The 27,474-nt window shown below is 47.0% G+C and overlaps 1 protein-coding gene across 5 annotated transcripts; it reads left to right on the top strand.

Annotated features, from left to right (window-relative positions):
* On the top strand, nucleotides 1-26,864 carry ralgapb (Ral GTPase activating protein non-catalytic subunit beta). 5 transcript variants are annotated; one of them, XM_083667464.1, is made up of 30 exons: nucleotides 1-111; nucleotides 1,526-1,740; nucleotides 3,588-3,790; nucleotides 4,041-4,210; nucleotides 5,480-5,666; nucleotides 6,330-6,461; nucleotides 6,597-6,778; nucleotides 10,122-10,273; nucleotides 10,410-10,629; nucleotides 12,718-12,919; nucleotides 13,129-13,296; nucleotides 13,837-13,951; nucleotides 14,288-14,435; nucleotides 14,676-14,740; nucleotides 14,896-15,034; nucleotides 16,573-16,706; nucleotides 17,024-17,206; nucleotides 17,539-17,690; nucleotides 18,072-18,259; nucleotides 18,441-18,544; nucleotides 18,782-18,937; nucleotides 19,165-19,215; nucleotides 20,423-20,632; nucleotides 20,824-20,982; nucleotides 21,392-21,596; nucleotides 22,258-22,380; nucleotides 22,591-22,733; nucleotides 22,843-23,027; nucleotides 23,323-23,471; nucleotides 23,674-26,864. In XM_083667464.1, exons 2-30 carry the CDS (start codon nucleotides 1,564-1,566, stop codon nucleotides 23,865-23,867), a joined length of 4,596 nt encoding a protein of 1,531 aa, XP_083523590.1. In that variant the 5' UTR covers nucleotides 1-111; nucleotides 1,526-1,563; the 3' UTR covers nucleotides 23,868-26,864. The 5 variants fall into 5 exon arrangements, with proteins under 5 accessions (XP_083523590.1, XP_083523591.1, XP_083523592.1 ...); XM_083667465.1 differs by having other exon boundaries at nucleotides 18,785-18,937; XM_083667466.1 differs by lacking the exon at nucleotides 19,165-19,215.
* The last annotated feature ends 610 nt before the right edge of the window (nucleotides 26,865-27,474 follow it).

Here is a 27,474-nt window from a genome sequence, read left to right on the forward strand (position 1 = left end):
CCCCTATGCATGACACTGGATTTGCCCATGGTTCTGCAGTATCCTCGCTTGTCTTGTTGAGTCTGCTGAACATACGGAAGGTTGATATGACAGTCTTTCCCTCTGACACAGGTAAAGATCAACAAACAGCATGCTTCACTGGTGTATCTGTAGGTTATTGTTTGGTCCATGGGCAACTAGCAGCCAGCGGTAGTCGCTCCCGCAGTGCGGCCTACAATAACAGTGGGACAGGGGGTTTGTGTTCACTGACAGCACCTGGGCTGGTATGACGACCGACTGTCGCTTGTTGGAGCGGAGCGGAGCTACCGTTAGCTGTTGAATTCAGGCCAACCATTTAGCCACACGAAAGCTTGCCTAGAGACCGTTAGCTTCCAGCTTCCCCGTTAACTTTGCTAGCGAGCTAGCTAGCCACTGTAACTCCTCGCTAGCTGTAGTATACTATGGTGTCATGTTTATATGGATAGCTAGCTAGCTGCAAATAAGAAACCACCTTGAACTTCGGCTCCGTGTTGCAAGCGTTTGCTGGTTACCCTAAATATGTACTATTGATAGCTGGGTCATAGATGAGAAACAAGCCGGTGTCTCATCTGGGACTGAAGACTTTTGTTCTGAAGTTAATTCAGTGTTACCAGATGTTGGTGTTAACAGCTGTCACGTTTTAGCTATCTAAATAGGTTTTCTGTCTAGGGTTGGAGCTATGGTTAGGGCTGGAGTTAGAGCTGGAGCTAGGGTTAGAGCTGGAGCTAGGGCGAGGGTCGAAGTTATGGTTAAGGTTAGGGTGGACTTAGGGCTGGAACAAGGGTTGGGGGTTAGGGCTGGGGCTACGGTAGGTTAAGGGCTGGAGCTAGGGTTTGGGTGGAGTTAGGGCTGGAACAAGGGTTAGGGTTGAAGTTAGGGCTGGAGCTAGGGTTGGCGCTAAGGTTAGGACTGGAGTTAGGGTAGATTTTCAGGATGTTACTTAGCTGAACACAGCAATCCCTATCCACTGCTTGGCACATGCAGAAGTTTTCTGTTAACATTAACATTCCATTCAGATCACTGTGAAGATAACAATGTCCAGCCTCCTGTTCAATGTCATACCAGAAAGGTAACTTGGCACATTAACACAACAGTACTTCACATAGGCCTATGCCTTTAGGCCCTTATCTTTGTCCCCCTGACGTTTGTTGATAAACATGAACTGGTGTGTATCAGAAGGTCAAACCCAAGTTCCACCTTGAGATGGCAATATCAGGCTTCTGGAGTGTGCTGGCCTCTGTAAGGGTTTAAGTGCCTTGATTTGATTGTCACTTGACTGCGTTCTCTCACCCATGCTGGTGTATTCTCGTGATTAGCCTAGCTTGAATCAGCTGCAATGTGACTTGTGGCTCGGCTTAATCAGTTCACCACAATCATTCCTAGTTGACAGACATATACTCGCCTTCTCTTCACAGTGGAACTATCTAGCCTAACACTGATTGTCAGCCCACTGACTCAGTCATTCCCAATACTAAACAAACTGTACTCTGCTTCTCTCTTTGTCCAGGTAGCCATTGGACCCAGTAGAAGTCTATCACCGCCACCATGTATTCAGAGTGGAGGTCTCTCCACCTGGTGGTCCAGAGTGACCCGGGCCACCTAAGCGTCCTGCACACCTACCCCCCAGCGGTGGGACGCGATGTGGCTAACGCTGTGGTCAAACCCCTGGGGATGACACTGGGGGGCGCCACCTCGGACAGCCTGCTCAAGACTGACAAAGAGGTAAACATTACTGAGAACGATTCCCATCCCCCTCTTTGGTTGTTCCCCTCTGCCCGTTATCTCTTTGGGGCTAAGGGAGGTGCTCCGGTTCAGTTTGTCACTATTAATTTTCGAATTAAAGTTACAGCTGATTCTGATGATATGATTTACCACTCGTTTCATATCAGTTCTAGCCTTGGTAATTTCATTTGGCCATCAACCATTCTTAGCTCGACTTTAACTTCAAGGGCATTCTTTGGAGCAGAAAGTTTCCCACCTCAGTTCCAAGTTCCTCTGCCATTGTTCTGACGACTTCCTCAAAACAAAACACACCACGTAGCCTAGGCTAACCCTAATGCTCGATAAGCTTCGTCAGTCCCTTATTTTTAGAAAACCACCAAGGCTGAACGGTCAACTGCACCCTTTACACACGACCTCTCCTCCTGGCTGAATGTTTATTTTGCCATGCATGATTGAAAAAATGCCCCAACACACACACACAAACATAAAAATCACACACACACACACACAAACACAAAAATCACACACATACACAAAAAAACCACACACACACACAAACATAAAAATCACACACATACACAAAAAAAACACACACACACACACACTCCACATCCTGCCTCTCTGCATTCCATTGTTTTCCAATCCCTTCTCTTTGATTAGTGTGTGTGCGTGTGCACGCACTGGACCTCTTTTGTCTCTGGAAAATATGCTCACTTCCACATGTTTGTGCGGTATCAGTCCTGTGTTGCTGGGTGATAACACTGGCAGGATATCCTGTGTTTCCCCCTGGTGATCGGACCCTGCGGTTGTTGTTGTCCCTGCAACCAGAGGACGGTGACACAAGCCACTTCTTGAGCTAGCCCAGTCAGATCCCATGCTGTGCCCCGCCTCTCCACCCGTCTCCCCAACTATGCCCTTGTACACTTCCCTCCATGAGTTTGCAATCGGGAATGGAATGGCGTACATTAAAAGCCCAGGCTTAAATCAATCCATATGCTGAATCTGTGTTACCGAGTGTACAATTGCATTACTACAGGGACATGGTGGAGAAATGGGAGGCAGCAACAGGGCCATTAGATAAGGCCGGTCTGTCTCTCTGTCTGTTAGAGGGGCTAGCCTAAGAAATATGCAAGCCTTCTGCCAGAGAATGTAGGGAGGCATGCCCTTATAAAGGGCCTGCTCTTGTCTTGCCCTGCTTATTATAGTTCACCTGATAGTAGTGGTTGCTGGCAGCATAGACACAGCCCTGGGCTCTAAGAGAAACGTTGTGCGCACTGCCACAACTTGCCTTGCAGGGTTTGTGTTTTGTACAAATAGAAAATAGCTCAGCTCTAAAGTGAGTGTTTGAAGTGGTAGTCAAATGGTTGGTTCACTCTAAAATAAGATTTCTGTGGACAAACACATACCTTCCCTCACAAAAAGACACTTTTGAAGTTTGTATCGCTGTTATTTACCAACTTGCAGCACATTTGTGAACTATCCATTTACGGGGTTTTTGACATGATCCACATTGAAGTTACTTGAATGTTTTCTTACCTTGAAAGTAGCCTGAGGGCCAGAAGAGATTGCCATCAACTCTGGGTTTAATAATAACACATGTTTTCTCTCTAATGAACAATTAGACCAAGTTGTAGAGCTACAATCTAGTCAGTCAGATCATACTCTCTCTCTCCCCCCTCCCTCTCTCCCCCTCTCTCCCCCTGACCTCTCAATCTGTCCTGCTCTGTTGCTTTGATTAGATTTACTTTGAGAGTTATTATTATTTTGTTTGCGCTGTGATTCTCTGTGGATGGGGTGATACTATAGTGTGTTGCAGTGTTTTAAATACAGTTTTGATGTGTTTGAAGGTAAAGTGGACCATGGAGGTGCTGTGTTACGGCCTGACCCTGCCTCTGGATGGGGAGACGGTGAAGCTGTGTGTGGACGTGTACACTGATTGGATCATGGCTCTGGTCTCCGCCCGAGACTCCATCCCTCAGCCAATCATCAAGGAGCCCAACCTCTACGTCCAGACGATACTCAAACACCTCCACAACCTCTTCCTGCCCAGGTAGGGCATCAAATACCCCACGATATGAGAGAATTGGAGAGAAGCTACTCTCTAAGTAGGTAGAGATAGATAGGCATGGATAGATATATTTTGTGCATGGATGGGGAAGGGTGAATGTCATTTGATGCATTGATTGACAGACTGATTAAATCTCCCTCACTTTCTCTCTTACTCTCTCTCTCTCCTCCCTCCCCCCCCTCTCTCTCTCCTTCCTTCACTCCCTCCCTCCCTCTCTCCCTCCCCCCCCCAGACCGGAGCACTACAGCCCCATGCATTTCCGGCTGTGTCAGCAGGTGCTGACGGCGGTGCAGAAGCTCGCCCGGGAGGCGGCTGGCAGCATGGCCAGAGAGACGTGGGAGGTGCTGCTGCTCTTCCTGCTGCGCATCAACGACACCATGCTGGCCCCGCCCACTGTGGGAGGTCAGTCAGTCAGTCCGCTAACAGGAACGATAGTCAGATGCATATATATATACACTCACTGAGCACTTTATTAGGAACACCTGGTGGAGGTGGTGTAGTGGTGTGGGGAATGTTTTCTTGGCACACTTTGGGCCTGTTAATGCCAATCAATCATCGCTTGAATGCCACAGCCTATTTGAGTATTGTTGCTGACCATGTGCGTCCCTTCATGGCCACAGTTTACCCACCTTCTAATGACTACTCCCAGCATGATAATGCACCATGTCCCAAAGCAAAAGTCGTCTCAAACTGGTTTCACGAACATGACAATGAGTTCAGTGTTCTTCAGTGGCCTTCCCAGTCACCAGAACTGAATCCAATAGAACACCTTTGGGGTGTGGTAGAACGGGAGATTCACAGCTTGAAAGTGCAACTGAAAAATCTGCAGGAATTGCGTGATGCAATCATGTCATCATGGACCAGAATCTCAAAGGAATATTGCCACGAAAGAATTGAGGCTATTTTAAGAGCAAAGGCATGCTCTACCCAGTATTAGTATAGTGTTCCTAATAAAGAGCAAAGGGAGGCCCTACCCAGTAGCAGTATAGTGTTCCTAATAAAGAGCAAAGGGAGGCTCTACCCAGTAGCAGTATAGTGTTCCTAATAAAGAGCAAAGGGAGGCCCTACCCAGTAGCAGTATAGTGTTCCTAATAAAGAGCAAAGGGAGGCTCTACCCAGTAGCAGTATAGTGTTCCTAATAAAGTGTTCGGTGAGTGTATATAGAAATGTGCTACGGGAGGTGCTTGGCGGCGTAGCTAACCACACCAATGAGCATACCACATAATCGCTCAGTTCCTGGTTCGATTCCGACATATCTTGCATGTCATTCCTCCTCTCTCTCTCTCTCTCTCACCCATCCTTCCTGGCAGTCTCTACTGTCTCTATCCCAATAAAGCAGAAAAGCCCTAAAAAAACATATAAAAAAAAAAAAGAAAGAAGGGAGATGTGCTGCAGGAACAGTCAGATATACGTAGAAATGAATTGCAGGCAGCAACTCTTTTCTAAGATCTTTCTTAAGGACATTAATTATTTTATATTCGTATGTCATCGCTTTACTGTGTGTAAATGTCATTGTGGTATGTTGTTGTTGTTGTTGTTGTTGTTGACCTTATGGACCTAAAATAATTACCCCCCTGGGATGAATACATTTTTTGCACCGTTGTCACTGTTGACGGTACCCCACTGTTCCCACTGTTCCCACTCTTCTCACTCTTCCCACTCGTCTCTCAGGTGGCATCGCTGAGAAGCTGGCGGAGAAGCTGATGAGCGTGCTGTTTGAAGTGTGGTTCCTGGCGTGCACCCGCTGCTTCCCCACGCCCCCCTACTGGAAGACCGCCAGGGAGATGCTGGCCAACTGGAGACACCACCCTCCCGTGGTGGAGCAGTGGAGCAAAGTCATCGCTGCACTTACTGCCAGGTACACTAGACACTACCCCCTAGACACTACCCCCTACACACTAGACACTACCCCCTAGACACTACCCCCTACACACTAGACACTACCCCCTAGACACTACCCCCTACACACTAGACACTACCCCCTAGACACTACCCCCTAGACACTAGACACTACCCCCTAGACACTAGACACTACATACTACCCACTAGACACTAGACACTACCCCCTAGACACTAGACACTACCCCCTAGACACTAGACACTACCCCCTCGACACTACCCCCTACACACTAGACACTACACACTAGACACTACACACTTCCTTGAGACACCACCCTCCCATGGTGGAGCAGTGGAGCAAAGTCATCGCTGCACTTACTGCCAGGTACACTAGACACTAGACACTACATACTACGCACTAGACACTTACTTGAGACCCCACCCTTATATAGTGGGGCAAAGTCATTGCTATACTCACGGCCAGGTAAACAACAACCATGTCATGAAAAAACATCCAACCACCTAGACCATAGCATCCTAGGTCCTAGCCCCTATCCCCTAGCCTCATAGGTCCTAGCCCCTATCCCCTAGCCTCCTAGGTCCTAGCCCCTGTCCCCCAGTCTCTTGAGAGTCTTTGGTCTGCCGTTGCTGTTGCCTGACACTGTTGTGGTTTTGTTGGCAGGCTGTTGCGGTTCACGTACGGTCCGTCTTTCCCTCCGTTCAAAGTCCCAGAGGAGGACGCCAACCTGATCCCTTCTGAGATGGACAACGACTGTGTGGCCCAGACCTGGTTCCGCTTCCTACACATGCTCAGGTGAGGCTCTTAACACAGCCAGGTACCTCCTACATATGCTAACACATTTATCTAGCTTCCTACACATGCTCAGGTGAGACTCTAACACAGCTATCTCTCTCTCTCCCCCCCCCCTCTCCCCCCAACCCCTTACAGTAACCCGGTGGATCTGAGTAACCCAGTGATCGTCAGCTCCACACCAAAGTTCCAGGAGCAGCTGTTGGGTGTGAGCGGGGGGGTTCCCCAGGAGGTGGTCCAGCACCCCTGCCTCAAACAGCTGCCCCAGATCTTCTTCAGGGCCATGAGGGGGGTGAGCTGCTTGGTCGACGCCTTCCTGGGTAAGAACAGAACATCTGGCTCTCATCGCTGCACCTCATTGCTCCACCTTTACCTGCACTTAAGTGGTCTTACCTGTATGGTTTTAAAAGCGTAGGGTTGGTCTAAGCATGGGCACTTAGACCAATCCATTCCCTCGCTCTGAGCTTGGGAGAGATGCTATCCCCCCCCCCCCCCCCCCCCCCCCAAAAGACCATCTTAACTTAGCCGGAGAAGATGCTATGCAATAAGTGATGGTTGAATGCGATTGCCTTGAATATCCATATTGGGTTCAAACTTGACGTCTGTGTGATTTGCTTTGAAGGGATCATGTACATGTGTCTTCCTTCCTAGGTGTCGCAGTGGCAAAGAGAGAAATTCCAGAAAAACTGCCCTCCTATGGTACTTTATGAACTGCATGTCTGTCTCAGAGAAATGACCATTCAAATCAAGGGTTATAAGGGTTTACATACTCTTGATGCTGTTGAATTGATCACACAATCGTGTTGAAAGATGTAAGCTTAGTTGTACGACATGAAACCTTGATTCTGTTACATGTGCAGCATACCCACCCATCAAGCCAGCTCGGTTTACCTACCTGCCTTTTTAAAACAAGAAACACACTTCACTTTTTTCCACTCACTCATCCGTCCATCCTTCCATGCATGCATGCATGTATGCATTCATGTATGCTTTCATTTCATCAAATTTCTCTGCAGCCCTACGGCCTGTTGCTCTGTACCTCCTTAGAAGTGTCTTGGTTACCTGTGCCTATATGTTCCTAGAGAGAACCCCCTGTGTTTCTGCATACGATACAGCGTACAGTACCACACAAGCCTCTTGGCGTGTTTAACTCACCAACTGCCAAGGCATTCCGGAACACTCACCGCCTCAAGTGCCAAGCGCTTTATGCGGTATTTGCCTAGCAACGACGCTTTGATTGGCTACGAAATGAAGAATCGTCATTGATGCATTTTCGGTGAATAAAGTCGGCCCTTGGCACTCTAGAATGTTGACCAGTTTGGGCGATTCTTTTTTTATTCGCCCTCGGCACTGAATGAGTTAAAGAGGTACGCAGCCTGTGTTGTACTGTACGCAGGTTCTATTTTGCAACACTACTACAGTACATGAGATGTATTTCTGTGTGGTTGAACATCGGAAACATGCTAAGGTGTGGAGTTTTTTCTTGCCAGAGCTTCACAGTGAATGCACATAGACCTAGACTATCTGCCTCTGTCCAGCATAGGCATAACTGTTTGTCTTTTTTGTCTTCTTCTTCTCTCCCCTCTTCATGTGTTCCTTAGAACCAGATCTAGTCCCTCTCTGTTCTCCAGGAGTGACAGTTTCTAGGACCCATATACGTGACAGGCTTCCTTCCCTAGGTACACGTACAACCTGACTAAACAACCTGTGGCATTACGACAGGACATAGTACAGGATCAGGGCTGGGACTGTTCCTGGTTGGGAACAGGAAATTCCTGCTTTCTTGACGTTCAACTTCTTGATTTGAAACCATTGAATCTGACTAAACCGTAAACCAGTATCCTATTTTACACACACACACACATCCAGGCAATATTACAGTGTTTTATGAACTGCTACTCTTTCAGAATGATATTCTATGAAGCTTTTTTGAGTCTCAGTTTTGATCTATGGTATTGCCTAACAATCAGTAACCAATACAGCGTAGTCCATTTTGTCATACAGTGCAGTAGTTTGATACCTGAGGCTGTGCTTTGACGACGTTCCTTCCCTCAGGTGTTGCAGTGTCTAGGAACAATTTCCGAGAGCGCCTTCCCACCTATGGTAGTAATAGAAGTAGCACTCCCGACCAATCAGAAGGGATCTGAACGCCTGTTGGTGGATTTTGCTGGGGTTGGCAAACACTTGATTGTGTGGTGGAGCCGGTGCATGCGTTGTACTCAAACTGCTGTCAAACCAGATCTAAACCATAATCACCCAGTCTCTTCAGCACTGTAGCTACAATGATCTCAATCCTAAAGAGCAAACATTTGAAAAGTGTTTATTTTGTTAAATCACATTCTTTATTGTGTCACCATTGCAGCCTTTGTTTTGGTACAGTGACTGTTGAGTTGAAGCGGTCAGGCCCTGTGATTCTGCCATGAGGATTGCATGGTCATGGCTGCCATAGTAGGCCATCGTCACAGTTTATGACCCTACTCTTAGGACTGGTAACCTTTTATAAAGCACCTTAGCAGTTGATTAACATGGAAATAAATGTATGTATTTCATTCATTATGCATTGGGCACTTTCTGTGATGGCTTCAGGGGAGGCTGGTGGAGGTAGAAATCGGAGGACGGGCTCATTGTAAGGCATGGAATGAGGAATGGTATCAAACACTGGAACAGATTGAGTGAATGGTATTTGAATTTGATACCACTCCTAATTCCATTCCACGCATTACAATGAGCCCGTCCTCCGATTTCTACCTCCACCAGCCTCCATCCACCGGATGGCATGTTATGTAATTCGAATAGCAGCATCACAGAGGCGTCATATCGGTTTGTCTCAAGACTGGTGTTACGAAGTTATTCACCTGTTAGCTTAGCCACCAAATTACCTCACCAAACAGACCGTTGAATCCCCATTTGGTTCAATAGCAGTAGTGCACCTTGTTGCGTTGCATCGTTAGCATTGAATTCCGTGAAATGTCCTGCACCCGTTTTTTCAGCTTCACTGTGAATATGGAAATCTTTGTCGTGTCTTATTTGGTTTTGATCCCTCTGGACTCACTCACCCAATCAATGTCTAAGTTGACCATATCAATGTGTTCTACAGTAGGCACATGCATGTGTCTGTCTGAGCTGCGAAGGGAGAGAGACTCCAAGCTTTCTGAATAAGTAAACTGCATTGCCCAATCACCAGGAAGTTAACATGCAACTTTGAGACTGGGAATTCAGAGTTTTACTTCTTCTGTGTCCATGTTGTGTGGATTTTATTTATTTATTTTAGGGTGTCCGAGTCCTTAAAAAAGTAAAATAAATTTTAGGTCTTAAATTGTCTAAAATACAGTTTTCAAAGGGGCGAATGACGTTGTTTTTTACTAACATTCCCAATCTGACGACTAAGCACAATATGGGTGGAGGGGGAACCAGATTGAATTGGCCCGTGGTGTTTACACTGTGAACAAGAATTTGGCCCCTGCACGCTGATCTGTGACGCCAGTGATGCGTTGCTTCCCCCTAATGGTAACAGTCGTGATTTGGGCGTGGAGGGAGGGAAGGGGGCGGGGGGGATCTGATCCGTGATCTACTACTTCTACCTTCAGCCATCGACATATGTTCTTATTTTCCTCCTCCTCCCTCCCTCCCTCCCTCCCTCCCCCCTTTTTCTCTCTCCCTCAGGTATCTCCCGCCCGCGGTCGGACAGTGCCCCGCCCACACCTGTCAATAGACTGAGTATGCCGCCGCCCCCAACGACCACCAACACCACGCCCCCTCACAGCCGCAGGCACAAACCCACAGGGGTTACCAAGACGACCAGCAAGACGTCAACAGTAGGTCCCTTCTCTCAGACATTACATAGGTTGACCAGGATTTCTGTTCCTGTATGACAGAAGTAAGAATCAGGTGACAGGTCGCACAGGTACAGAGGTAGAGCTTTATATGTATGACCATTCCCCCTCTCCCCAGGCAAGCACAGCCCACCAACCCAAAGTGTCCCAGCACCAGCCATCCTCCACCTCTCCTCTCTCCAGCCCCAACCAGAGCAGCTCGGAGCCCCGCCCCCTGCCTGCCCCCACCAGGCCAAAGGTCAACAGTATCCTCAACCTGTTCGGCCAATGGCTGTTCGATGCTGCGCTGGTGCACTGCAAGCTGCATTCGGGCCTGAGCAGGGACAACAGTCTGACTGGTAAAGACTAGGCTATTGAGATGCACCCGTTCGCGTGTTCTTCCGTTACGTTTCATTTCCCGGTATTTTCCAATTTCCTACCTGCAAATTTACCTGACATCTCTGATAGGATCAGGGAGTGTAGTGTAGCTCGGCAACAGACATTTCCGGAGTTACATTTTGGGAACTAAAAACTATTTCAAGGCAGAAAGTCTGAATGCTTTGTTTTTATCATTTGTTCACTGAATTAGGGTCTATTTTTAATCCTTTGTTCACTGAATTAAGGTCTATTTTTCGTTCTTTGTTCACTGGATTAGTTCTGTTCTTCATTCTGCATCTGCATGGTGGTTGTCTGTTATTCAACCCGTTATTGTTTTGACCAGCAGTGTCTGTCGTTTAAAGGCATAGATAAATATCACCATCAAAAAAAAGTCTTGAATACAACAAGATCCATTCTTGAACCATGAATGAGACCTTATCTTTCTACTGCTGATATTTGATTTGTTTCCATTTGATTTCTGTTATCTTGCAGCTACATTTTTCCAAATTCTCCTTTCTTATCAATCTTGTAAGTAGGAACATGAGCTTACCTTTAACATGCAGTCATTCATTTAAGTTGGCCTACTGTATGTATATCAGCACTTATGTTTTAGTTTTTTTCTTTATTGTTATTTTTCTTGACATTGCTATTGAGTCATTTTGTTGCATTGATTTCTTGAGGGGGAGAAAGAGAACATACTCAGGTGTTTGGGAGAGAGAGTGATGCTTGCTGAATTCCAAATCAGCCCCCAAGGCTCTTCTGTAGATCTGAAAGGAGTGGATAGGTGTAAGTAATATGGCCATATCTCCATCTAGCTATCTGATAGGCTGGGTGGAATTGTCACACCTATCCAATCCTTAGATCTATTGGAGTGCCAAAGGGGGGGGGGATAGGGGCTAGGGGGCTTCTTTGGGATTGAGCCAGAGTTCTAGCCCCCAATCCCCAATCTCCTGGCCTGGAGTCAAACTGACATGCTATGCTGCCACCAGGGTCATGACCTGGGTCATACCAATGTACCCCCCCCCCCCCCCCCCCATCAGACCTGGATCATACCATTATTCCCCCCCATCAGACCTGGACCATACCATTGTACCCCCTTTTAAAATGTTCACACTAACGTATTTTCCAAAGAAACTACCAGCCAGCCCCCTCAGTTTGTCCTCCTGAATCTGGCAGCTTTCTTTGCTCCTCACTTGGGTCCTTTTGAGTTTGTTTGTAGGCTTCAATATCTGACTAATGCATGCTGTGGATGTCTGTCATCTGCTGCCTCGTGTGAGTTTCCACAGAGCTGATAACTCTTGAAAACTATTCTGCTTGAATATGGGAGTGTTAGACTAGTCTGTACCAGTGGAGGCTGATGGTGGTAGAAACTGGAGGACGGGCTCATTGTAACGTATAGAACGGGTGTTTGATACCAGTCGTCATTCCATTCTATGCATTTCAATGAGCCCGTCCTCCAATTTCTATCTACACCGGCCTCCCCTCGAGCTGATATATAGACTCGACTTGAGTATGGAAGTGTAGTCTAGTCCTGACACAGTACCGACAAAGATGTGTCTTTACAAAGCAGTCACTCTGAACACCTACTTCAGGGAATGGAGTTTGATGTAATCCAAGTCAAGCACTACTTGAAGCAGCATGGCTAGATGGAGAGAGGCAGTGTAAATGCTCCATTTACCGAATACACACTTTGGTTGAGAAGGACCTTGATGATATTCTCGACAGCAGTAAACCGGAGGGTGTTATCCTCCCAGACATGCAGGTCTTTGTCAGTTTGATATCATCCTGGAAAAACATGGTGCAGCTGAATGAACAGAAGCATCTTGAAAAAAAACTGACAGCTGCGTTTTGAAGTCCTGCCAGCTGAAACGGCTATTCTTTTTTCACATCCTTTACTTTGCTGCAAAGTCTTTGTGTCAGCGGTCTCTGTTCATGAACTGTGACCTATGAACTATGACCTAAGCGCCACAAAGAAATGTAACATCCTTTTATCTTCTCTCCCCCAATTCCCCAACTCCTCTCTCTCTCTCTCCTCCCCCCTCCCCCCTCCCCCCTCCCCTCTCCCCCAGCCCTTGCCACCCAGGCGGGTGTGGAGTTGAGGAGGAAAGGTTCTCAGATGTCTACGGACACCATGGCCTCCAACCCCATGTTCGACGCCAACGAGTTCCCTGACAACTATGAGGCTGGCCGAGCGGAAGCCTGCGGGACCCTCTGCAGGATCTTCTGCAGTAAGAAGACTGGGGAGGAGATCCTGCCTGTCTACCTGTCCAGGTAAGAGTGTGTGTGTGTGTCACTGTGTGTGTGTGTCCTCATGTAGGTTCTAGCTCTACTCTACATGCCCCGCTATATCCCCTCTGTTTTTCAGGTTCTACACAGTTCTGATGTTTGTCTCTCTGTTCTACAGGTTCTACAGGGTTCTGGTGTTTGTCTCTGTTCTACCGGTTCTACATGGTTCTGATGCTTATCTCTCTGTTCTACAGGTTCTACATGGTTCTGATGCAGGGTCTCCAGATCTCTGACTACGTCTGTAGACCGGTTCTGGCCAGCATCATCCTCAATTCATCTGCTCTGTTCTGTTCGGACCTCAAGGGCATCAACGTGGTGGTCCCCTACTTCATATCTGCCCTGGAGAACATCCTGCCAGACCGGTGAGGAAAGCACAAGTACACTAGTATCTGTGAGGCCAGTGTTGCGTTGCTTCCCCCTAATGGTACCAGTCGTGATTTGGGGGGGTTGGGGGGAGATCTGATCTGATCTGTGATCTACTACTTCTACCTGCAGCCATCGGCATATGTTCTTATTTTCCTCCCCCCCCCCCCCCCCCCTTTCTCCACCCATATTGCACTAGTGCATAGGGTTTCTCCCCAGGGTTTTTGAACAAGGTGGCTCTGGATTGCATTATCAAAACTGATACGCGTTTATTCATGTCAACAACGATGTCCTTGGCGAACAAAGATTGATAGAGTAGCTATAAAAACCATAGCCTGCATGACAGTGCATAGATGGAAATATGCTTTGGTCTGTGTTGAGAGTGTGTCTTTTCAGTTCCCTCATCTCCTCTCTCTCTCTTTCTCTCCTCTCTCTCTCTCCCTCTCCCCCCCTCTCTCTCACTCTCCTCTCTCTCCCCCCCTCTCTCTCTCCTCTCTCTCCCCTTCCCTCCCTCCCTCCCTCCCTCCCTCCCTCCCTAGGGAGCTGTCTAAGTTTAAGAGCTATGTGAACACTACTGAGCTGAGGAGAGCTTCCATCAACATTTTGCTGTCCATGCTGCCTCTACCACACCACTTTGGCCATGTCAAGTCAGAGGTACACACTCTCTTTGGTCATGGATCACTTTACAATGTTCTTATCGAATGGTTACAGGTTTATTGATTAATTGACTCATTCAGTGATTGATTGATTCATGCATTGCCTTGATTATTGCGGACCATGTTTACTTTGTCAGTTGACAATCATTCATAATTTTCAGTTTTCATATTGTATCGAGTCCTTATAATAATATATATAATATACATATACAGTGTGTGTGTGTGGAATATATATATATATATATATATATATATATATATATATATGTCATTTAGCTGACGCTTTGAAGGTTCCGCGGTCCAAAGTAAATCTATTTTCGCCTCGGTTCTCTAGGTTCTCCTGGAGGGGAAGTTCAGCAATGACGACTCCTCACTCCACGACAAGGCTGTCACCTTCCTGTCTCTGAAGCTGCGATTGGTCAATATCCTGATAGGAGCGTTGCAGACAGAGACGGACCCAACCAACACTCAGATGATCCTGGGTCAGTCTATCCACTGGCTGGGGCTGGGGCTGGGGCTGGGTTAGGGTTTACTTGCTGGGGCTGGTTCATGTGTAGAACACTGCACATAGAACTGTAACGAATAGAGCAGAGACAATTGATACTGATTTCTAAATTATTTATTTCTGCAAGAAACAGAAAGTCCCTATTTTTCTTTGTATGTGTGACCTCACCACTGAATGAACTGGGGGATGAATTAACCCTGTCGTATTGTATTTCCAGGTGCAATGCTGAACATCGTACAAGACTCTGCTCTGCTGGAGTCCATCGGGGCCCAAAATGAAGTGGTAAGCCCCCTGCCGCTCCTTTTAAATCTGACAGTGACACACTACTACGGCATCTGCACTGCCTACATGCTTAGTGAGTCGTATTAACAGAAGTAAAATGGTGGAAATTAAAACCTTCACACACACACACACACTGTTACCTTCCTTCCCCTCAGGGCAGTGTGGACGGGAGTCACCCATTGGCTAAGAGCCACAGCAGGAACAACAGTGGCATCAGTAACGCCAGTGGCGGGAGCAGTGAGGCCACCACGCCCGACAGTGAGAGACCCGCCCAGGCCCTGCTCCGAGACTATGGTGAGACCACGCCCACCGCGGGCACCGGCCTGGCCTGGAACGGTGGCCTATCTACTTAGCTGTGCTTGATTAAGCTTGCCTGGTACAATGGAACCAATGGAATTGTCCCAAAAGTGTGAACTCCTACCTATCTGGCATGCCAGACAGGCTCTAGCAAACGCTCAAAGTATTATTATTATTAGTAGTAGTAGTAGTATAGTAGTAGTAGTAGTAGTAGTAGTAGTAGTAGTAGTAGTAGTAGTAGTAGTATAGTAGTAGTAGTATAGTAGTAGTAGTAGTAGTATTCGTTGCAGATCGGATCTGAGGTAACAGAGTAGAACTACAGTACGTTGTAATGTTGAGTTGACATTATTTCTCCCCATTTTCCACATCTGGCAGTCATGCTTTTGTCATAGTGGACATGTCTGACGTCGGGTAACGGTTTCAAACGAATCACAAAACTTCCTCCTACTGTACTTCCTGTTTGCAGTGATGTTGTGTCATGAATTGTACTGGCCTACCAGTGGAGGCTGACGGAGGTAGAAATCAGAGGACGGGCTCATTGTAATGCATTGAACGCAGTGCAGTCAGCCTCCACTGAATCTATACAGTACTGCGAAAATTAGCGTCTATCACTGGAATCTCTTGCTCCTCTCTGATGTGTCGCAACTCACTTATGAATACCTTTTAACTGCATGTGTGAGTGTATTTCAGCGTGTGCATGTTCATTTAAATGAGGAACAGGATCTAAGGTGATTCGTGGACCCGGCTGACTGGCTGAGAATGAGTCCTTAGATACCTGACTAAAACATGGCTATGCTGAACAGCGACTAAATGCAGGGCTCCAACTTTGCGTGCAACAACTCAACTCTTACGACCTCTTAAGACTTTCTCTGACGAGCTTGTTTGAAACTGCAACACGTTGTTGTTGCCATGGGAAGTGTTTCCTTGGTTTTGAAGGTTTTTTTTTTGAAGGTTTTTTTTTTGAAGGGTCGGTCTGGGTGAAGCACCCGAGAGGCTGAGTGAAACACTTCCATGCGACACTACTGTTGATTTGTTTGTTGATGTGAGATGGTGGTGTGACGCATGTCCTTGTGCTGTGTGTGTGTGTGTGTGTGTGTGGTCATAGTGAAGGTTACGACATGGTTGTCTGTGGCTTATAACTGTATGCACCACAAACCACAATTGATACCAGTCCTAGTCCTGGCTGAGAAGGTCCTAGTCCTGGTATCAGTTGAATCAGGTGTGTTAGTGCACCTTGTAGGTCCCCAAGACTTGGGTTGAAGAACACTGCAGCAAGTTGTTACTTCATTGAGATGTGTGTGATTATGAGAGTGTGTGTGCCTGTGTTTGAGGAGCTTAATGCCTGTTGGCTGTGCTCTGCCTGGTCTTGCAGTTTACTAACCCCAGCTCTCCCTCTCTTGTGGTGTGTGTGTGTGGTTTGCTGTGGTGTGTGTGGTTTGGTGTTGTGTGCGTGTGTGGTTTGGTATTGTGTGTTTGGTGTGGTGTGTGTGTGTTGTGTGTGTATGTTGGTCGGTGGTGGGGGGTTATATCCATAGCTCTCCATACAGACACAGCTGCAGGCCTGCTGGTCCGCAGCATACACCTGGTCACCCAGAGATTCAACTCCCAGTGGAGGCCGGACATGAGCATCTCACTGGCCGCCCTGGAGCTGCTAGCTGGCCTGGCTAAGGTAAGCCACCAGGGGAGGCCGGTGGAGGTAGAAATTGGAGGATGGGCACATTGTAATGAATGACATGAGAGGAATGGTATCAAACACACATTCTAACTGGCCAGCTACTCCAAGACTAATAACATGACAGTAAGAAAACACTGAGTAAAGACCTAATAAATGGCTGTGTAAAACCACAAAAGCGGCCTAATTAGCAATTCGTCAAACACTTATAAGCTACAGATGACTGTGCCTGTGCCTAATAAGTGTTCCCCCAGACCCACCGAAGTTGATGTTTATGTAGCCGACCACTGACAGTGTTGCCCCTCCTTCCCCAGGTGAGGGCGAGTGTGGAGTCAGCGGACCGTAAGCGTGCTGTCAGCTCGGTGTGTGGCTACATCGTGCACCAGTGTAGTCGACCAGCACCGCACCACTCCAGAGACCTCCACTCCATGATCGTAGCCGCCTTCCAGTGTCTGTGTGTCTGGTTGACCGAGCACCCCGACATGCTCAACGAAAAGGTAGAGGGAAGACTGACACGAAAGCGCAAACACACAGTTTCTTACCGTGTCTTTAGGTTTATCTAAGGCCCAGGTGGAGATGTTTTAGGTTTAACTCATTCAGTGCCGAGGGCGAATAAAGTCGCCCAAATGGTCAGCATTCTAGTGTGCCAAGGGTGACTTTTATTCACCAAAAATCCATCAATGATGATGCTTAATTTTGTAGCCAATCAAAGTAGTGTTGCTAGGTAAATGCCGCATAAAACACTTGGCACTCTAGGTGGTGAGTGTTCCGGAATTCTTTGGCAGTTGGTGGTTTAAAGGTTGACAGTCATGTGGTTGTCTCCTCCCAGGACTGTCTGATCGAGGTGCTGGAGATCGTGGAGCTGGGGATCTCGGGCAGCAAGTCCAAGACAGGCGACCAGGAAGTGAGGTATAAAGGAGACAAGGAGCACAACCCCGCCTCCATGAGGGTGAAGGACGCAGCAGAGGCCACCCTGTCATGGTGAGTAGGAGGGAGTTGAGCCTAGACGCTGGTCCAAGTTTCACATGTTTCTCAAAATCTGCCAGATAGATCTGATCCTGGATAGCCAAACATAATCTGGATTATTCTCATCTAGATTGAACATTTTGAGATACTGGCCCCAGGATAGTTGGAGAGTAAGATGATCCTAGTTCTCTGTCTACGGGAAACTTCTACCCAGACACAGTAAAAACTTCTACCCAGAGACGGTAGTTTAGGTGCTTCTGATGTGCTGTTTGTCATTTTAGTCAAAACCCAATGGAGTTGACCAAACTTCACAAAAAAATTCCAGCAGTGAAGTTTCTGTGTTGTTTGTTCACTTCCCTGTATCTTCTCTTCCTCTCTTCCTCTCTGTCTCTCCAGCATCATGCAGGTGTTGGGGGCGTTCCCGTCCCCCAGTGGCCCCGCCTCCCCCTGCAGCCTGCTGAACGAAGACACCCTGATTCGCTACTCCTGCTTGAACTCCACCAGCCGGGGAAACTTCCGGTACTTCGTCCTGGACAACTCTGTCATCCTGGCCATGTTGGAGCAGCCCCTGGGAAACGAGCAAAGTCAGTTACCCCACAGTAAACACACACTCTACACCTTCAGTTCACACACAGCCACAAACTACACAAGTACAATTTGCGAAGTGTTCATAGTGTGGTTCTGGTTCTGAACATGATATAGAGTTTGAACACACCTTCAATTTCTAACGTACGTGTGTGTGTGTGTGTGTGTGTGTGAGAGCAGATCCCTGTCCGTCCGTCACCATGTTGATCAGGGGGATGTCAGGGAGACATGCCTGGACTTTGCAGCTGTTCCACCAGCCCAGGGGGGCGCGCGCCAGCCAGAAGGTAACACTCTCACACACTCACAAACTCACACTCACAAACACAGTCATAATAACTCCATGGTTACGAACCAGGGGTATATGATTCAGATCAAGTTTCAAGTGTATTGTTACGTCTCATACACGAGTGCAGGGAGTAAAATTCTTGGGCTCGGTTCCATGATGGTCATTTCACTGGGTCTGTGTCTCATCACGTCTCCCCCTACCTCTCTTCCTCCCCCCCCCCCCCTCTCCTCTGCAGCAGGTGTTTGTCCCAGAGAGCAGGCCTACCCCCAAGAACGACGTAGGGATCCGCTTCAACGTCAAACACAGACCGTTCCCCGAGGAGGTGGACAAGATCCCCTTTGTCAAAGCTGACCTCAGCATCCCGGACCTGCACGACATCGTAGACAAGGAGGTAGGGACACACTCAGCCCCTGGCCGTAAGGTTGACAGTCTCATACAAATGAGAAATGTAATTCAGAGCCATGTGTAAAATATACCAAATATGTGTGATTGGTGTGGTGTCATGTGATGTGTGTGTGAATGTGATTGTGATGTGAACTATGTGAATGTGATTGGTTTGATATAATGTGATTGGTGTGTGAATGTGATGTGTGTGATGTGATGTTTCTGGACTGACAGGCTGAGGTCTTCATGACTCGTAGCACCACTATGGAGTACAGTGACCCGGACGTGAGTGGGCTCTCTAGGCCAGGCCTATACCTTGGGACATGGCTAGCTAATATGGGCTCACACATACACCCCACCAAACCTTTTGCTTCCTGACTAAATCAGATATAACATTAACATGTCATTTTTAGTTTGCTCAGATATTTTTTATATTTCAGTTTTCTCAATTCGTCTGATTTTCCATGGTGGGAGTAAAATGATTTGAATGTTTTAAAGGTGTTCTGGTCATGTTTGAATTAAACATTGGTACTGATCCTGGTTGGATGTTTGGGACAAGGAGATGGGTATAGCAGGGTTCTCCCCAGGATTTTTGAGCAGCGTGGCGCTGGATTTCATTATCAAAACCTGACTCACGTTTATTCACGTCAAAGCTAAAAGCTGAAAAAAACGCTGAATTCGCTGAATGGAACGTCATAGTGAGCGATGTCATTAGTTACTGTTATCATTACTACATACAGTACCAGTCAAAAGTTTGGACACATCTTCTCATTCAATGGTTTTTCTTTATTTTTTTATTATTTTCTACATTGTAGATTAATATTGAAGACATCAAAACTATGAAGGAACACATATGGAATTATGTAGTAAACAAAAAAGTGTTGAACAAACCAGAATATGTTTTATAATTTTGATTCTTCAAAGTAGCCACCTTTTGCTTTGATGACAGCTTTGCACACTCTTGGCAAGGTGTGTCCAAACTTTTGACTGGTGCTGTATGTATATATATATATATATATATACAGAGAGAGAGAGAGAGAGAGAGATAGATAGATAGATATACATATATATGTATATAGTTTAATTTCCTTGTAATGTTGAAATAGTGGCGCCGAAAAGATCTCAGCATGGCGCAGGTCCACTCTTCCATTCTTTGGGGAGAACCCTGGGTCTAGGCTGTATACCTGTGTGGAGGGAGGTGGGTTCGAAACCTGTCTTTGAACCGTGTTTGTGTAAACGGTGTGTTCACGCCAGGTAGGTTTGGTACATATGGGTGACTTGGTTGCGGGCTTGTTGTATAAGCGGTGATTGGGTGTGTCTGCATCAGGGGGGGTTTGGGGCCGTTTGGTGGACTTGTTTCGTTTGATGGGACTGGGCAACAAAGTTAGGGTTAGTTCCGTTCCAGTCCGACCACTTAAACTCTTCGTGACCTAATCCCCTCTTTATTTGTCTTCCGATATCCTCCCCCCCCCACTCCCACCCCCACCCCCAGTTGGAGCAGCAGCATGACAAGCTGCGGGGGGTGATGGTGAAGCAGATAGAGTATGAGAACGCCCTGGAGCAATACAGCGAGGAGCGCTGGAGGAAGAAGAGCTTCCCCGACCCCCTGACCGACTGCAAGCCCCCGCCCCCCTCCCAGGAGTTCCAGACCGCACGCCTCTTCCTCTCACACTTCGGCTTCCTGTCTCTGGAGGCCCTCAAGGTACGGTAGATGCTAAGTGGGATCCTTCGGATGACCCCACCCTTATAACCTTAATCTAAACCCTAACTCTAACCCATAACCGTTTCGTAAGCTTTACGCTGACTTTAACCTATGAACATGAAAATAAAAAAATAACTCAAACAAAAATAATCTTTAACCTATGACAAATAATTATCTGTGTCGTTATGCAGGAGCCTGGGAACAGCCGCCTCCCTCCTCACCTGATCGCCCTGGACTCCGCCCTGCCGGGCTTCTTCGACGACATGAGCTACCTGGACCTGTTGCCGTGCCGACCCTGCGACACAGTGTTCATCTTCTACATGAGGGCGGGGCAGAAGACCAGCCAGGAGGTCAGTACCCGGCCATCAATAGAGTGAGGTCATCAAAAAGCGCCTTAGTGTAGCTGTAGTTCCTGAGGTTCCCTTGATCTTGAGCTGTGTGTCGTCAATGACACTGTTTTCTACAAACCTGAGATGTATAAAAAATGTATCCTATCCTATTTTCTATATTTGTCCAAAAACTAGGTTTTAAGTGAGACGTTATGTCTTGTCAAAAGCCGCAAAAGACATCTACTGTACTTCAAACGACATTTTCACCACTGAACAGGTTGCTTAGTATTCAAAGCTTCTCTTAATACAAGCATAATTCATACTTATAGGGCCTGAGGAAGCTCTCTTTCATCACCTGCCCTCTTCTCAACGTTCTCATGTTTCTCAAACCCTCTCTCCCCCCCCCCCCCCCCCCCCCTCCCCGTCTCAGATCCTGAGGAACGTGGAGTCAGCGTCTCACGTCCAGCAGCACTTCCTGGAGTTCCTGTTGTCTCTGGGCTGGCCCGTGGAGGTGGGACAACATCCGGGGTGGACGGGCTCCGTCTACACCAGCTGGTCCATCAACAACAATAACAACAACAACAACAACAACAGCAGCAGCAGCAGCAGCAATGGGACGGAGCCTAGTCCGCCAGGTCAGAGGCGTTGAGCTGGCCTGATTGGTCAAGTCAATAGTTTATTTTATTTTGATTATAAAGAAACAATGCTCTCTTGGGCTTGGTCTGTACACCCTGTTTTTCTTTTATTGCCACTGCGTTTTCTTGTCTTTCTACCCGTATGGTTTGTTAAAAACTCAAATAAATCAGTCGGTTAGGTTTGAGCCCTGTTGATACCAGATGTATGACTGCATTCTAGGATAAAATCACACTCTTTGATCAGGTTTTGTGGTTGCTTTATCCGAAGGTCTGGGAAAACCGGCATACAATGTTTCAACTGTACCGTGTTAGCATGTTAGCGCCAGTACCGTGTTAGCATGTTAGCGCCTGTACCGCGTTAGCATGTTAGCGCCTGTACCGCGTTAGCATGTTAGCGCCTGTACCGCGTTAGCATGTTAGCGCCTGTACCGCGTTAGCATGTTAGCGCCTGTACCGCGTTAGCATGTTAGCATCTGTACCGCGTTAGCATGTTAGCGCCTGTACCGCGTTAGCATGTTAGCGCCTGTACCGCGTTAGCATGTTAGCGCCTGTACCGCGTTAGCATGTTAGCGCCTGTGCCGTGCTAGCATATTAGCGCGACCTGGGTATCTGTAGCTGTTCACCTGACTGATGCTGAGCGATGCTCTTTGATCCCCAACAGAGGAGACGTTTACACTGGGAGACACGGGCGGCGGCGTGTTCAACGGCGAGAAGAGGGTTCTGTACTACGCCGACGCCCTGACTGAGATCGCCTTTGTAGTGCCCTCTCTCACAGACTCCTCCGGTCGGTCTCCTTTGTCATCCCTTCATCTTAAGCATCCTCACATCTCTCTCTCTCTCACACATCTCTCTCACATCTCTCTCTCTCTCTCTCTCACATCTCTCTCCCCCCCGCCTCCCGTGTAATTTACTAACTGGATTTCTCAGTTGTATACTAAACGTTGGCTGATGTATTTACATGTGTCCTCCCTCTGTTCGCTTGTGTTTCTCACAGCTGAGTCGTCAGAGAACAGTTTCCCCACGGGGGACTCTGACTCTCAGATGGAGCTGTTCCCCAGCAGCATGCTGAAGCAGTCTAACCTCACCCTGGAGCTCTTCCCCAACCACTCAGACAACGTGGCCCCCCCTGCGCAGAGGGTAAGTGTGAGTGTGTTTGTGATGTTTGATCCTGAGTTGTGATGTTTAATCCTGTGTTGTGATGTTTGATCCTGAGTTGTGATGTTTGATCCTGTGTTGTGCTCTCCAGAGTCCCACGGTGAAGTGTAAGAAGATGCCTGCTGGTAGAACCATTCCTTCTATTGGCCCTGAGACCAAAGTCCTGGTGGTCTGGGTCGAACGCTTTGACGACATCGAGAACTTCCCCCTCGCAGATCTCCTGGTGGAGACGAGCACTGGAGTAGAGACCACCACCAACAGTAGCACCTCTGGCAGGTAACACACCACACACACACCACACACACACACACACACCATACACACATACACACACACACACACAGTAACAGTAAAACACACAGCTTCAGGAATCAAATTGTTATTATTAATGTCATGAAATACCAACACTGTGGTTCCTCTCCTTCTTTCCTTTCATTCGCTCTGCCTTTTATTCCCTCCCTCCCCTCTCCTTTTTTTCTTTTCCTCTCCCTTCCCTCTCCCCTTCTCTCTCTCTCTCTCTCTCTCTCCCTCCCTCTCCTTCCCTCTCCCGGCCCTCCCTCCCTCCATCCAGAGCCACTTTGTCAGAGAAGGACGTCCAGGTGATCTTCATCCATCCTCTGAGGACGGGGTTGTTCCGTATCCGTCTCCATGGCGCCATGGGCAAGTTCAGCATGGTCGTCCCCCTAGTGGACGGCATGGTGGTCAGCAGGAGGTCACTCGGTAAGAGTGTGTGAGTGTGAGACAGAGAGAGTGTGTGTGTGTGTGTGTGAAACAGGGAGAGTGTGTGTGTGCGTGTGAGACAGGGAGTGTGTGTGTGAGAGAGAGAGAGTGTGTGTGCGTGAGTCTGTGTGTGCCTCAGTGTGCTTCAACACTGTGTCCCTGTCCCTCTCCCTCCTCCCCTGCCCCCCTCCACCCCCTCCAGGGTTCCTGGTGAGACAGACGGTGATCAACGCGTGCAGGAGGAAGAGGCTGGAGAGCGACTCCTACAACCCTCCTCACGTGCGACGGAAACAGAAGATCGCAGAGGTGGTCAACCGCTACCGGAACAAACAGCTGGAGCCCGAGTTCTACACCTCGCTGTTCCAGGAGGTCGGAGAGAGCAGCCTCCACCCCTGACCCCCTGACCCCACAACCTTTCAACCCCCCACCCTCACACCTCAACTCCCAACACAGAGAGAGACTGACACAAGGACTGCAGAGATTCTATATATTTATAAAACCCCTTTTTTTTCTTTCTTTTTTTTCTCCATTCCTTTTGTTATTTATATATCAACACTTGGTGGTCATGTTGTGGCGCCGAATGATAAAGGAGTTTTGCGACACGGCGGCCATGACAGCCTGCCGCGATCTTTGGTTCACTGCCACACTTCCTGTCAACCTGCAGCTTTACTGTATCTGTATCTGTGTGGACATGTAGACAGAGCAGCCCTGCAGGCCTCTCCCGGGGCCGGGGGGGCCGGGGGGCTGGGAAAAGCACCTTAACGGCGAGGACAGGAGAGAGTGTACACGCACTCGCAACACCTGGGTCAAATACATTCATGTCAACCACTTGAGCTGCACTTGATTTCATTTGCCTAAATACCAGTGGTATAGTCCCAAAAGTGCTAAATGAAGTGCACCTCCGGTACATTTGACTGGTACCCGTTTACTGTGTGTTTGACTCAAAACGAGTGAAATGTAAACTCGTGACGAAATTCTCTTTGTTGTTGTTGTTGTTGTTGTTGTTGATACCACTCAAAATGGCTTCCAGTGTTTAGCTGTGAGGAGCTTCCACGGCGACACCCCTGTGGTTTATAGATTCTTCTTCTGCGTGATTTTTCTATGAGACGCATCATTCACGTTTCCCCATCCCCATCCCCATCCCCATCCCCATCCCCATCCCCATCCCCATCCCCAGGCCAGCATAGACCTTAGAACGCATCGCTAGTGTGCATAGCTAGTGTGCATAGCTAGTGTGCATAGCTAGTGTGGGCGTTGTTACTGTTATGTCCTGGAACAACAGAAAGAGGAATCAAAACAACGAAGAAATAGATTAGATAGAAATAGATTAAATAGATGTCTCATTCAAGTTCAATACTACAGAGATATCTCCAGTTACTGAAACACTATTGATATGACTCCCCCTGTCATCCTCATCTGGAATGATCATACACCAGGGGAGGCTGGTGGAGGTAGAAATCGGAGGACGGGCTCATTGTGATGCATGGGATGGAATGAGGAACGGCATCAAATACCGTTCCCCAATCCATTCCATGCGTCACAATGACCCCGTCCTCCGATTTCTACCTCCACCAGCCTCCCCTCTCATACAGTATGTGAATATGATCTGTTCGGTTTGGTTCTGTTCCGTTCATCCTATCGAGAGGCTCTCTCCCTCTTTCTTCCCTCATACCTCCTTGTGACGTCATTTAGTGAGAGGGCTTTTTGTTTTTGTTTGAATCTCAGGTAGTTTGAACCTTGTTGTTTTCTATGTGTTGGCATCTGAGCGTGTCCTCGATGCACTCCGACCTACTGACCTCAGTTCTAGACGTTGTTCACTGTTCTGTGCTTTTTTTCTCTCTGCGCTCTAAAACCATGGCATTTCACGCTTACCAAAACCATGGCATTTCACTCTCATCCCAGGTGAACATTCTAGTCCTTTGTTTCCCTTCCTGAGGTGATGGCTATTACTTATAAGAATGTTTTTGATATGTTTTATTTCAGTTACTGCCATATCTGATATGTTAAGAAATAAAGGTTTGAATTTTAGAGGTGATATTAAATTACTATATCACTTTTTTTCTTTTTTTTCTTTTCTTTTTTTTAATATGTTGTGTTTATGACCACAGACGACAACAGGAGGTTAAATCAATTCCACCGTTTTAGATCAGAGATTTTCCAGCCTAAAACCAAATCCAGATGAGTAGGCCCAAGTCCCAGCTGTGATGGCAGAGGTTACTGTATGTTCATCTGTACCACCAGTTAGTGTCTTCATGTTTGCTTCACTTTATTCCACACAACAGCTAAAGGCTACCAAGGGCTGCAACTCAGTGGTTTGTAACTGAGTACCTGTACGTTTCTGTTCATGGGTTGGGTGGGTCAACCAGAGAGAGCAGTAGAGTGACTGGTATCTCTCTCTGTCTCTGGTTGCAACTACACCTTTGACGTTCACGTATGTTCATGTATGTTCACGTATGTTCATGTATGTGTTGCTGGATCTGTCTGACACTGATGATTTTTATATAAACACGTTTTTTGATAATATGAAAATAATGCTGAATTCTCTTTTTGCATGATATCTGCTGTTGTGATCCACCCACCAGACGACGTGAGATTCATTTGGTTTTCTGGAAATAAGATGTCCTCCACTGACTTGTTTTTGGTTCCATTAAGTAGGTCCTTCTTTTCTACGTCTTTAATGTTGTTATTTTGTTGAATTATTCCCGTTCTTGACTGTTAAAGGATGAAACCTACTAAAGACTGACTCATTGAAAACCATTATTACTGTATCTGGAGTAATAACACTGTCATTTTGAGGTAACTGCTTACTGGCGATTGGCTCTCATTGTCAACCGCCAGATGTGTTCTCATGAGGATCGAGAGGAAATTAAAAAATAACTCTTTTTTTATGAAGTGAAATGTCAATTTTAGGCATGTCTTTTTGGTGTCAAATCCCAACGTTTTTTAAATTCCCGGAATGTCCTTCTGCTAGTGCTGTAGCATATATAATGTCCTCGTTGAGATTTACAACTGTCAAAGGAGTACAGTATAGCAGATGATGTTCAAGCTATTGTGATCTGTGCAAATAATCTTCTATCTCGATGGCACTACCACTGTGGAACTGAAGTCTGTCAGCACCCTGTTCCTCTTGAACCCATCATCTCCATCTGTAAATAGACGTCAACGTGTATAAAGTTGGGGGATAAATGGTGTAAATACGAGTGTTGGAAGTACCTCACTCAGTAGTGATCTCTCCATAAGGAAAGGCACAAAACCGCTTGTTTGTATTTATGCCCATTATCTAAATATATATATATACATATATATATATATACATGTGTCTCCAAGAGAAACACATTGGATATTGAATGTAACACATGTAATGACGAATAAAGATTTTAATTAATAACTTCTTATCATGTGTCACTTGTCTTTGCTGACGTTGTTAATGCGTCCATGCGTGTAGATGAGTTGCTCCAGTGTCTGTCGTCTGCAGCGTGACGGAAACATTGAGAATAGCAGCCAGGTACTTGTTTCATGTCTCTTATAATCGGTCGGTGATACTGATATCTTCATAAAAGGTGTGACGTTGTCTTTGTGTTATTTAGATGTGAATTTAGAAGTGAAACTATAATTTATGAAGAAAAAAAAAATCAAAAACAAACATAATGTTAAATAATGATTATATGTAGGCTATGGTACAGTTTCTATCAGCAACCTTTGACCTGGAAAACATACAGTGACCTGCGTAAGTAATGGGACAGTGAAGCATTTTGTCTTCTTTTGGCTCTACACTCCGAAAGTTTGGATTTTAGTCAAACAAGGAGGTTAAAGTGGAGATTCTCAGCTTTTATTTGAGAAAAACACCAAAACAACTGTCCCACAGATCAGGAACACACTCCAGGAGGTAGGCGTGAATGTGTCAGAGACTACCATCCGCAGAAGACCTCACCAGCAGAACTACAGAGGCTACGCTGCAAGGTGTAGTCAGCCACAAACACAGGATGGGCAGGTAACGGTTTGC

This window comes from Argentina silus (assembly GCF_951799395.1).
Source record: "Argentina silus genome assembly, chromosome: 4".
Classification (NCBI taxonomy): Eukaryota; Metazoa; Chordata; class Actinopteri; order Argentiniformes; family Argentinidae; genus Argentina; species Argentina silus.